General features: G+C 42.1%; 1 protein-coding gene across 1 annotated transcript; it reads right to left on the bottom strand.

The window, feature by feature from the left end:
* Positions 1 to 943: 943 nt before the first annotated feature.
* Positions 944 to 12,908, bottom strand: gtf2h1 (general transcription factor IIH, polypeptide 1). The gene is made up of 16 exons (XM_049030488.1): positions 12,893 to 12,908; positions 12,609 to 12,704; positions 11,095 to 11,250; positions 8,841 to 9,033; positions 8,226 to 8,382; positions 7,999 to 8,092; positions 7,442 to 7,591; positions 7,161 to 7,240; positions 6,953 to 7,077; positions 5,504 to 5,591; positions 5,191 to 5,279; positions 4,922 to 5,039; positions 4,751 to 4,841; positions 3,802 to 3,917; positions 3,629 to 3,721; positions 944 to 3,381 (listed from the first exon to the last, which is right to left on the bottom strand). The coding sequence occupies exons 3-16, from the start codon at positions 11,246 to 11,248 to the stop codon at positions 3,295 to 3,297; spliced, it is 1,635 nt and encodes a 544-aa protein (XP_048886445.1). The 5' UTR covers positions 11,249 to 11,250; positions 12,609 to 12,704; positions 12,893 to 12,908; the 3' UTR covers positions 944 to 3,294.
* Positions 12,909 to 13,342: the final 434 nt, after the last annotated feature.

The raw sequence follows: 13,342 nt of genomic DNA, 5'->3' as shown, positions 1-13,342 counted from the left end.
ATGAAGGTCAAAATAGAGCAAGGGAATATTCTACAGCAGAAAATAAGACAACTTGTTTAATCTCCCAAAAAAATACTCACCCTTTCTGCAGAGCTTTAGTTTTTGAAGTACAACACAAAGCTTAAATAAAATCCACCCCCCATACAAAGCTAAGCTGCAAGATAAAATAAATCCTCAGCAAATGCTACTTAAATATTGTGGGGGGGAGGGGGGGGGGGGGTTCCCAGTATAATTATTGCGATCTGTTTTTAGAATTGTTCACATTCACAAAATTCATTTCCGTAACTAGGCTGCTGTTGCCCTAAACCTAATATAATAGAGGATCTAACACAGAGTATATCTAGTATATCTATATCTATACCCCTGTTAGGAGAAGCAACACGAGCAGCAAGAATAAAGGGGGAAAACTTGCTTTATAGGGTCCAAAAGTATCATGAGACTCTCAGAAATTTCAAGTAATAAGTCACACAATTGCACTGCGGAAGCTGGTGTCTAATATTTTCCCCCCACATAAACGCTCTTTTCGCCTCATACTGGGAAGACAATGTTGCCCATTGGCCGCCATGCCAGAGAGGAATGCAAGAACCTTGAACATTAAACATCCAGATTGATAATCTATAAACACCACTTCCCGTCAAACTTGGCTATTTGTCAGCTTTACAAATAACACCTTCACATACATACAATTTGTGCATATAGGGTTATGAATATTCTATAATCACATTTGTGAATATAAAAAAGTAGTAGAAATTTTGACACGGTTCTTTGAATTCACCTGTACATTACAGATTCAGAGATTAAGACCTTGTGGAAGTTTCCATCAGACCAAGGGATGTGATACACTGATACAACACTGGACTTTTGTTTTTCCTTCTCAAACTCACTCGTGCTCAGTTGGACTGAAATTCTTAGCACAGGTAAAACTGAAAAAAATTATCCTGTCTTTAATCTTATTCTGCATATCTTTATTAGACAGTTAAAATTAGACAATTTTAATTGTAAACCAAATTACTTTAATTTAAACCTGTTATTCTTGAAAAAATTCTCTTTGTCCAAATCTTAACACCAAAAATGATAAGATTTCCCTTCATACTGGTGTATTCATACAGTATTAAGACAAAGCATAATAAAACATATTCACTGAGCCCTGCCTCTGAAAACCCATCCCCAACAACAGAACCCAAACAACTCAGTTATTCTATGAGAAATTTCAGTGCCGATATCAGGATACAATTATGAAGCGATTTCTGGAACATTTGTATCAGATCATTTCTAAAACTACTCCCAAAACTCACATCGTCTTCCACCATGACATTTCGCAAAACAGAGTTATACTAAAACAAGAGTGGAATCCTGGGTTGTCCAAGATGAAAAGCAAAAAAAAAAAAAAAAAATCACTTTATGGATCTAGCCAGTAGATGCTTGCAAAATTACAGGATTAAATAAAACAAAGAAGTTGGACTGCATTTACAGTGACTATGTTGAGTCAAAACAGGGTTTGGAGACTGTGGCTAACAGCTCACTCAAGTACAACCGTAGATAACAAAGGAAAGGCAAAGCAAATCTCACTTTTCCCCCTAAAATTGGGATTTGCATATTTGTTATATCATTTGATGAAAGCACTGCGAGTATGAAGTGGCAGCAGCCTTGGGTTGGTGCATATGTGCCAGACCATTCTGCTTATGGTATGTTAATAGCAAAATTGACATCAACCAGTGATGGAGAACAACATGAAAACTTGAAAGTTTCAAAGGATGGCATGTTCACACAGGCAAACAGCAATACGAAAATGCTTCAACAGCAAAGCTATTGCACTAGTCATGGCACCAAAGGCAACTGACTGTAACAGCACGTGCCAACAGAAACCTTCTGCTGAAGACGGACATCAAAACTCCTTTTCATTCTGCTGTTCTAAGGGCAAAAAAAAAAAATCAGCCAAGAGTTTACAGTCAGTTCACAGATGGACAGACCTTTTCAGAGGCTTTAGCAAAAGAATAATTAACACTGAGTGCATTTTCTTACATGTTTCTGAGCGGTAGAAACATCCAGATTGTAGCTATGCTTCCTTTTCCCCACTAACTTATCTACAATAACAAAGTATAGTGGAGATGGTACCACTTAAAACCACTAATCAATCCATGTATACAGTCAAAGAATCTCCAACGATGTCAATTCTGAGTCAAAGAGATACAGGACAGATAGGAAAAAATATTCCATCACCATCAGTCATTGGTTAAATGTTTGTCTTGCTTAACACTGACCACCAGATACTGCTGGACCAGTAGACAGGCTCAGTTCTGTGACATTTCCCCAGTTGGACGATGTGGGGCAGAGAGTGTAGATTGGAGACAGCTCGAGGGACGCTTCAGTGCAAGTAACAGAACTGGGACTCGCGGGGGGGCCGGGTCTGTAAACTCGGAGATGGCTACCACGACATGGACATCTTAGCTTTGCTCAAGGAATTCCTCTATCTTGCTCTTGAATGACATTGAAGCGAGCAGGTCTTCTCAAAGAAGGAACTGTCAGAGAAGTGAAAGAGCACTGCGAGAAAGGCAGAAGACGACAGCGCGCACACTGGAGTCGCTGTCACTGATGGACATTTGGATATCCCCGCAGGCGTCGCTTGTGCATTCCAGACAGATAAATATACCTGACGAACCACTGGAAGGGTGGTGGCGACAGCTTGGAATCGCTCTACACATTCCTCTATTTGCTCCTAAACAAGTGCAAGCCTAACAAAACAGCCATTGTTAAGCCTACAGGTGCAGGCCCTGCGAAGCCAGTGCAGCGATGGCCATGTGACAGCTACATAAAAGACAGCACAGGCAGTTCATTTACAGTATTGCTTCTTCCAAACATCTTCTTTGCTTGTATTCCTCTTTTGTTGCACTGCATTATGGGTAAGTCGAACATACTTAACAGCAGCAGCTCAGTTCTTCAGCTTCCTTCACTCGGTACCTGAGGTGAGCCGCTCCCTCCACAGAACCCGCCTGTCAGACTGCTTGTTGCAATCATTCCGGCATCCTGGCTCTGCTACATCCTAGAGAGAACTCAGATAGGCGTGCCCCCCCATTTTCCCCCCACCCATGAGAATTTAAAAACAACAAATAGATGAATATCGCCTGTGCTAGTGTTCATCGGTGCCGACCAATCAAGAGTTGCCATGGCACCGATATCCCAGCCCCAATGCAGACCAAGCATGGGGCCCGTGGTCCAGTGTGGATCGCAGAAGGCCAGCTGGCCCAGGAGAGAGAAGGCTTGTCGCTCCTCTCTTGTCCACTATCCCCTGATCCATCAGGTCTTTCTCAGCATTCGTCGTGTCTGCCAGGCATGGAACTTGTTGTAGGCTGTTTGAAGCATCTCTTCCAGGTGGCCTGTAAGCTGCAGGAAATGTGTCCAAGAGAAAAAGGATCAAGGATATACAGCTAAACTAGATTTCTTAATGTGTACAATAATTTACTAACAGGCTACCGCAATAAGCAAAACATTAATTAGGCCGACCCATACAATCCAATGAAAAGCAGCACTTGATTTCAGTTCACTAATCACGTGTTAAAGGGCCTTCTGAGTTCCAGTGGGATTAGACTTGCAGTATCTCATGGCAGCTGAGAGAAGGGACATGTCTTACATTAGTGCTCAAGTATTGCCGCTGGACTTTCTCCTGGAAAGGACAGAGCTTAGTGAGCTGGAACCTCTCAAGGTTAGACCTCATCTTCATGACCTTTGCAGAGAAGAGAGGAAAAAAAAGATTTAAGAAAAACCAAAAAGTGAAGTGAAACAGAAAGGTAGAGAGAAGCCCACCTTCTCCTCTAGGAAGGGCGTGTTGACAGGGAAGCAGGACCAGAAGTGGCGCAGCAGCTCTCCAGCAGCCACATACAGGTGCTTCAGTTCTGACTGCACCTCACTGGGCACCATCTCTGAAAAGGCAGCAATGGTTGGGTCCTGCACATAATCATCTCCTATTATAAGACAAAATGTCCAAGTAGAGGACTTATTTGATTTTATTAGGGTTTCCAAATCCAGTGTTTCTCATAGTCGTCAGGGACCCTCAGGCAGTCCACATTTTATAATAATTATAACAACTGATGGTTTATTGATCCCCATGGGAAAATTGTCTTTACGCCTCCCTCAACTTGCTCTTTGTAGAGTAAGCTGTCTGCGAAGGGCTGCCACCTGATGGGCGCCCAGGGAGCTGGGGGGTTAAGGGCCTTGCTCAAGGACCCGCAGACCTGCTGAGGCTGGGTTTGAACCAGCAACCTTCTGATTACAGGCACACAGACTTAGGCCACTGCGTCACACGCGGCCCCCTAATTTTTGCTCCTTCCCAGCTCCCAGCCAAATTAAGAACACCAAAATACCTGGTATAGGTGTGCTGGAAGCTGGGAGGGAGCATAAATATGCATTGCGTGGGGACCCTAAGGACTGGGCTGAAAAACACTGCCCTAGATAGCTGGAAATCCACAGCCGCAGAACTATCTTCAGCTGAGTTACCCAGTAGCTAAAATTCAGTTAGTTATCTTTCCTAATTACAGTATTTATAGCAATTCATAGTATTTCCTTAAAATATCAATTTACCAAGAAGTAAGCTTGAATTAATGTCGATGCAAATATTTAATAGATTAAATGCACGCTGTCCTAAGTAGCTCACAAATACGGTAAGGGGAGACGTCATCACCGAGCCCTAAGTGACAAGAAGACCCCGAGGACGATTTGCATCTGTTTGACGGAGGCTACACTGGGGAGTACCCACGGTTTATGGCCTGCTGTGTCCCGGCTTGCATAAGCACACCCCCAGGTGAGAGGGCGATGATTGCTGAGCTGGCTGTACTATTGGACATAACCTGCGACAGGAGAGGGCAAATATCAGCACGCTTGAAGTCAATCTCAGCTCCAGGCTAGTGCGCACGCAGCTAATCGGTACCTGAGTAAGACTGGGCTTGTAACTGGCCATCTCATGCTGGATGATACTGACAGAGTTGATGATGTCCTGGCTTGTGCTGTAGTGCTGGTTCTGGATGGGCACGGGGCCATGGGAATACCTGGCAGGACACGTAAAAATTCAACAAGTCAGATGCGGGTGACTTTGTACTCCACAATTATGGTTAAAACCTCAGTTGCCCCAGAATCTCCAACAGCAATGTCTACTTTTACTTGTGGGAACCAAAAACTGGCTAAAGGAAAGACACCAACCTGTCAGATTTCTTCAGATTCAGGGCAACGGTCTTTTGTCCATTGCCTCTCTGCAAGTCCTCATACTCAATCGCCTCCTGCAGTTTCACCTGGGGAAACACCGCGTCTTTGAGACCTTGCCCATGAGCCATGGCTAATGTTCTCCCGCATAACTGCAGAGACACTGCAGCAGGAGAAATTCAGTCATCACAAAAGCAGTAATAATACAGCCTTACGGATGGATTCAATGAGACAATTATAGGTTTATAGCACTTGCTTCTTTCAAGCCCAACAGAACAGTCAAATCAGAAGCTAGACCCACATATGTCATTACCTTCTTGATGGGTGGCTGAAAGAGGTCCGAGTCTCTGGAGTTACCATCAGTGCTGCTCGTCTCGCTGGTCTGGTCACTGAAAGGGTCCCTGAAAGGAGACAGACACAGGGGACACGTTACTCTCCCTAGAACATAGAGCTCCACTCTCTAATGTATATTACAATTACCAGGGTCATACATCACACACCACTATCAAAAGCTAAATTTACATCCGTTTCCCCGGCAAACCCTGGAAAGCAGTAACACATATTTCTGCTCCGGGTTTACAATTACAGTCAAGAGAGGTTACACAACCTTTAAAAGTTTACTTTTGTTGCATTTGCTGTATGACAATGACAACATTGTGCCTACATATGGGTTAATCTGCAAACTAAAAGCATGTACATTTACAAAATTTAAAAATAACATCGCACTACCCCAATAACAGGCCATAAAAACCAGGGATGGGCCGATCCACATTTTTTTCATTCCGTTCTAGCTGCCGATACTGATGCAGGTTCCAATACAAGAGCTCGTTTTACTTTAATATTTTAATATAATATATTTATAGTTTATATTAATATTTTTAAGCTAGTAAATGCAGATGAAAAAATGTATGTCAAAAAAATCTTTAATTCAGGCTACTAGAAACATGCATAACCTACAGTTATACACATCGTTTGTACATCTTGTTTTACGCATGACTGAGGCATTTTGCAGTTCAATTTGAATATCTTCCAAGTAAGGAAGTGCAGAATGCTTAAAAAGCCCCACAATTTTTCTCCCACTGATCGCAGCCCCTCGTGTATCACAAGCTGCAGCAAGTGCACAAAACGGCCCAAGCTACAATAGAATAATCATATCACTGTTAAGCCCTTGAAAAAGGCCTTTAATCCCAAATGATTTGGGGCCTCTACACACCTGCTGACTCTGCTTTCCAACACCAAAAATCTCTCTCACCTGTATATGCATGTATGTCTATCTCGCATGCAAAGCAAGATGGGTATGCAAAAATTAAAAAAGAAAAATGTATGTAGCTATACAAATGTACTGTATAGCTATGTACTCTACAAAAGTATTACTGTACAAATGGCAATGTCAAGCTCTATTACAAAAACGTATGCCTTGCCACCAAACTACAACTGGGAAGGAAGTTTGCCTTTTGAAGCAACATTGGGTGCACTGCTAAAGCAACTACGGAACGTGCTAAAGCGCAGATAGGGCCCAGACCACAGGCAGAGACCTGATCTCAACCAAACTGGAAACCCATGGAGTGACTAACAGTCTAATAACAGCATCTCGAAAATCTGACTGAGAATTATTACAAAATCTAGATATGCAAAATCTAGATATGCTACGCTGGTTGGTACCTACCCACAAATACTATCAGTAATTCATATCACAGGGACTCTAAACTTACTTAGAAATGACCCAAACGGTCCCCTTGAACAATTCACTCCATTCACTCACTGTTTGCGTAGACCTGCAGCCAGCACCATGGCACTGTGGTGGTTGAAGCGCTTGATGATGGCAGAATTGCTGTTCTCCTTTACAGATTTACTAGTACTGGATGTGGAGGGGGCAGGACCGTAACCCTGCAACAGATATAAATGTGGGTTTGTTTGCAGGATGCTCACGCCCTCTACAGCGTTCAGGAGACAGCAGCAGGCAGACCCACCTCATCCAGCGTCTTGTCTTCCAGGGACAGGAGATCTACCAGGGGATTCTTGACACCTTGGACTACCATAGATTTTAAGCCTGGACCACACAAAAAAAACTTGTTATGAAACGTATGTTTACCACACATTTCACAGCCATTTCCAACCAGTGAACAGCTATAATGGATGCTTGACATAAACAGAGGACATGATGAGACCCACTGGCACTGTACCCTATACCAAACAATGCCAGCAGGGACAATGAATGCCCTGCAGACCCGATCGCTAACCAAGCCATTACCCTTCTCATCCTGCTTTGCACACTCAGAAAAGAGGTCCTGCAGGCCAGTGCTGATTCGGTCCCGGTGAAAGTAATGGGACTGGAAGAACCGGGTCCAGAACTCCTTCTCCGTCAAGTTGTGTGGCACGTTCTCAGCATACTTCTGCTTCACTACAATAAGAGAGGTTACTGTACAGGTTACTGTCGGCACCCTGACACTGAGCTGGCACACTGCTGGTTCAGGGCAGATTGTAGGTAATAAACTTGCCTCTGGTCCTAAATGTGAGGAATTAAGCTGAGCGGAATCAACAAAACACGATAAAATTCAAGACATCAAATGACCTCACAAACTCTTCCCTCTGGTCAATTGCAGAACAATCAAGGACAAGATTACAGGCAGGAAGCCAAGGCCATAGAGCCTCTGACATAGGCTAAATTCCAAAGCAAAGGAGATATGACTCATGAAAATATAAATACATTCAAAACCTTCAGAATGGCAACAGTCAGAAAAACAAAACCATGACATAAACCCCAGGCAACAACTCTTGGATATCAATCAGACCTTTCAGGCACTGTACCTGCAGGGTACGTTCTAAAGATGGACTCTATGATGTCTGAAGTGAGGTTGTACCTCAAACCGTTGCAGCCGTCTGTCTGAGGCCTGATGTCTGCCTGCAACCCACAGAGCCACAAATGTACCCAGGGATGAACTAGGCACCATTTGGCATTAGGCATTGTTGGCTTTTGTCATTCTGTTACTTTGTCTTTTGAGGGTGAGGTCAAGTTTCACATCATTAAGACTTACCAAGAAAGCAGCAGAGATCCCAACTTCCTGCTTGCTGTTGGAGTGGTCCACCGAGTTCATGCTAAGGCGATTGGCCCAAAACTCCTCAGCACTAATCACCTGACTGACCACCAGGTCCTTGTACAGCTGGAACAGTACGGGGTCCTCCTGAAGCATTCTGGAAGGTCATAAGTAGCAGCAACTTGAAAACATACATATCCATGCCACAGGAGCATCAGTCACACCACTAAAACATTTTTGTTGAGCTGACAATAGACATAACTCTAAACATTTCATTTTATGGTAAACATAACTCTTATGAATAACCCGGACAACAGGTGGATTGAAAATCAAAGGTAATATTTAGTAAACATTGCATCAGAACTGTAAAATGTACTTTTCCCTGGGTTCTTACCTCTAACAAGCATGAGTCACAAAGACATGTACTTTTCTGCTGATATTGTTAATTTGCAGTTTCAATTTCAAATGTACATTACATACATTTCGAACAAAAAGCACTGGATAAGAATGTGTTACGCCACTGAATTATTAAACGATCAAACATGGCAAACAATATCAATCTACAGACAGGGTGGTGCGGACACAGGGTCGGGGTCACAATAGACTGGGTCGCACCGGTTCTTCTCCTCCAGCTCCTTGTTAGCCTTCTTCTTGAACTTGGGCAGGAGCTGCTGCAGAAGGTCCTTGGCAGCGTCGCGGTCCCGCAGTGCTGTGCTCTCGCTGGCAAAGTGGAACGTGGTGCTCTCCCCAGTGTGAAGGACCAGCTGAAGCTGGATTTTGGCTTTGCCATCGGGGCTGATTTTTTGACCTGTGTATATTGGGCGATGGAGAGGTCGTAAAACTTGTATTCAGACACATTCGGTGGGAATTACTGTACCCCGATAGCTGCTGCATTCAGGGACACAGCCATGAGCACTGGTCGTTCTTTCCAAATGTGTCTGCAGGCCAATGCAAGATGGCAAAAATCCCACAATAATGTTGCTTCAATTTAAGAGACCCTCATACTAATGAGGTAGGAGAAGCACAGGCGATTCCAACCCTCAGTCATCAATGGGTGTTGGACCTTCCCTTTTGGTTATGTAAGAAATTTAATAATTGAAGGAGCTACTGAATAAAAAACCACTATTCAGTAACTATAAATCCCCAGTTGTACAGTAACTAAAAATAGATGATCAAGATTTGCGTACAGATATATGACAATCATTTAACTGAATTACTCTTCACGGATGGCATTGAATCCAGAAGCTCTAAAAATAAAGGTCTAACTGCTTTTCAGTAGCTTACTGAAGTATGGGAAAGTGTCACTAAAGAATTCTATCAGAATGTCAGTATGCTGGGCTGGTCAGACCAGACTTCTGTTCCGAAGCCATAAACTCCAGTTTGTTCTGGATTGTCTCCAAACATTCCCAAACTGGTCTGGGGGATATTCTTCCCTTTGATCTGGATCTGCCCCATGGCATCCATCCTGTGAGATGTGCTGGTAACAGCACTCTTGGGAACCAACATGATAGCATTCTTAGTTGATACCCAAGCCACACCAGCCAAGTCCTAGTCCTTAACTCAAATCTGCACAACCATGCTCTAAAAAACATATTATATTACACCTAAAAACAACTAAATCTAGTGCAGTATTTCAAGCATCTCTGAAAAAGTAACAGCTATTCTGTGATTTATTCACAAAACAAGAACTTCTTATATGAAACACAAAGGACATCCACAAAACAGGAGTCACACAGCATTACCACAGTATCCGTCTATATCAAAGTGTGCAGGATATTGCTCAGGCCGAGTGAGTGTTCAAGTGTATACGCTCATTTTTACTTCAACTAATTAGCCAAGGCTGTCTAAATTAACCATCGTTCAACCATTCCTTGAATAAATTACATAAGCCATTAGGGAAATAAGATTGAAGCAAATTACTTCGAGGACATGTATATTTGCAAGGTAAGACAAACCATATATATCAGAATTTAAATTACCTGAGTTATTAATTTCACTTCATCATCATCTTAAATGACACTAAACATATACTGAACTTCAATTGAACTAAAATTATTAATATAGGCAGAAACACCTGAAAAGTCTGCTAAGTAATGTTTGTGTTGAATGGGATTTGAACACATTCTTCAAATCTCAACAAGCTTGGCTGCAATAAAAGCCAGCAGAGACTGGACCCCCAGCAGTGTGACTGCACTGCAAAACCCTGTACAACACGTTCCTTCTCTTCAACTAGGGAAACGTGCTGTTACTCAATAAGGCACAACGCAGAACTTCAGAAAGTGACAGTTACTGCACTGCTGCTTAAAGAAATGCTATGATGTTAAGTTCCCCAGTACAAAACTCTTAAACTTCCATTCTTTGATTTGAAAACAAATTTTGCATAAGCGATATCTTCCGTTATATATTACTCTATCATAAATGGTCACAGTGTGAAGGAAGGTATAGTGGACTTATCACAGGGAAACTGTAACCTAATTCTATGTGCAGGCTACAAAAGAAAGGAGGTATACAGATCAGGAGGAAGGGCAATTTTGCTTTGTTACATAGCAACACATTCATAAAACATATGTAAATGCCCATCTGTGCAGGCAATTCTACTGTACTGTAGTATCAGCTGCAATGCATTTACAGCAGATGGAATTAGACAGCCTGGTGGAAAAGTGCGTTCAACCGAACACTGCAGTGTTAATGCGGACCTGCAAGTGTGTGAAAGCAGGCATTCTGAGAGTGGGCACCAAAAGGAACATACTAGAATGCAGGTCGTATTGCACAAAATATTGTGCAAGGCAACTGATTAAATTAGATAAGAAGATCTTGTGTCACTGTGAACAAATGCATGCATGTTCATGAGGAAGCAAGGAAGACTCACAGCGAATGTCCGCATACAGGTGGCTGACTGTGAAGCGATCTTTCCCCTCTGGGCCCCAGGCGATCCTCTCAGCCATCAGGTACAGGGTGCCATCCTGCTTCCTCTGTCGCACTTTCTTCACCACCAGCAGCACCTCCTCTGATGAGGCTGCCATGGCTGGGCACAGAGACAGAGACAGGCTGACCATCACCCACACAAGAGGCACGACACGAGCAGCTGAGGCAATTCTTTGAAGATGATGAAGGCTCAGAGCAGATGGATGTGGAGAGAGAGGCACAGGCTGACTACATAGCGGCTCACGCTTTGACTGCCACTAATCTTGCAATCTGCACCCTGTCATGGAGCTGGCCTTTAGTAAAGACAAATGTAACCAAATAGAAACACATGGAATAATTTCTAACCACATCAATTAAGAAGCACAAATTAGAATATAAAATTTAAATACCAATTACGTGGCAAAATATAGCCAAAAATTAATTTATGAATATCGTTCCTGTTCTTTAGCAACCCATCAAACTACGAAATAGCTGTCATTTATACAAAGCACCGATTTATTTATTTTTTTAAGACTATATCGGTGCAACTGCAAGGCACCCCTAAGTCCTAGACCCGTGAAGCACGAGAGTAATGCTAATCACTTGTACAAACGTAAGCTGCACAAGTAAAACACCGAATCGTTGTTTAATTTTAGCGCTTACACCAGCAAACACACCAAACCCCCTACACAACATTCTTGTAACCAGATTAAAAGAAACTATGGGTCTACTTCTGAAACCTATCAAGAGGCTCCACCATGAAACGCTACTTAGATAAAGGAATGTAAACTGTATTGTTGTCGTCAGTATTCTGAAACTGAAAAATGTGGCTTGTACCTGTCTGTTGCTAGAAATATCCTTTTGTTTATAATTACCAGTCAACGGCTGATTTATTTTTACATAATATGAAAGGGTACCAGCCTACCATGAATTGGATGCCGGTGCATCGGTTTCATATTGTACAATAAATCTACACTCATGGGACCACACAACATTTTATCAAATACCAACCTGGTAAAACAAGTAAAAAAACGTCAAGCTTCGCAACAGCTGCATATTATTAAAGAGCATGTTTTAAATGTCAGCTACATAAATGCCTATTCAGCTAGTGAACATACCAATTATTCAACCAACAGTAAAAAAAATGTACAGTCTAATATTCCCTCAGGATATTTCTATTCAATAATATCTACTTAAGTAGTTCATTTCTTACTAACTCTTAGACAGGTAGACTATTCCAGATCCTTTTATCTATTGTGTTAATTTTAGTCAGACATTATCAACTAAGCAGGTCAGCTAGCTACTTAGCAAAAGACAAGGGTCGTGCACTTGTGAGGGCTAGCAACCTTAGCTACATTTTCGATAGAAATCTCTCTGAAATATATTTACATATGTCTTACGTGACGGAGTTATTCGTGTGAATATCGTGGTAATTATTTTTGGGACAATAAAATGTTCTCAGCAAGACGGATAATTTACCGTTAATGATCGTTATTATCAATGGAAACAAACGTGCAACTTCTCAAAAATCGCCACTCCGAACTCCTCCATCGGCACTCTGAACCGACTGTTACACTGAAATACATCCGGAGAGGAAACAATGGATTTTCAATAAAGTGACCGTGAACATGTCTACGGGTGTTTAAATAGGAAAAAACATTCGTGCCATTATACTGATAATGGATATTTAAAATCTCATTAAAGTTTTCCAACATGGGCTCATTGGTTTGTTTAGGTTTACGTTGACGTTATAATAAACTTACTCGGTTTCTTTGACTTTCCTGATATTTTTAATTTACTTTTTACTATTTTTTCTCTCTAGCCCCCTAAACCCCCTAAGGTGCTAATGTGAAATATGTGTTGAATTTGCAGTTTATGCCAACCTATGCCATTTCACATATCTCACAGACGTTTTTTCTAGTGATATCGAAACAAAGCTTCCTGAAGCAATGAAACTTCCTTTGCAAATGGGTCGGAAAAGGGTTCATTACTCGAAGCTTCACTGCACGTTGCTCAGTAGCAGCACCTGCTGGTCAAACGGGAGCAGCAACTTTGCGGGCGCTGCATTTGACTATCTAATCGGTCACTTATGATTTCGCATCTTATGAATAAAGGCCATTAGAAAAACTAAATATGGTGCCTACGCTTATATTTATATAACAATAGATAGTACATCCAAAGAGGCTATAATAATAATTTATGCATATTTTTCC

The sequence above is a fragment of the Brienomyrus brachyistius genome, chromosome 11 (genome assembly GCF_023856365.1).
Source record: "Brienomyrus brachyistius isolate T26 chromosome 11, BBRACH_0.4, whole genome shotgun sequence".
Classification (NCBI taxonomy): domain Eukaryota; kingdom Metazoa; phylum Chordata; class Actinopteri; order Osteoglossiformes; family Mormyridae; genus Brienomyrus; species Brienomyrus brachyistius.
This window is presented reverse-complemented; position numbering and strand designations above follow the sequence as displayed.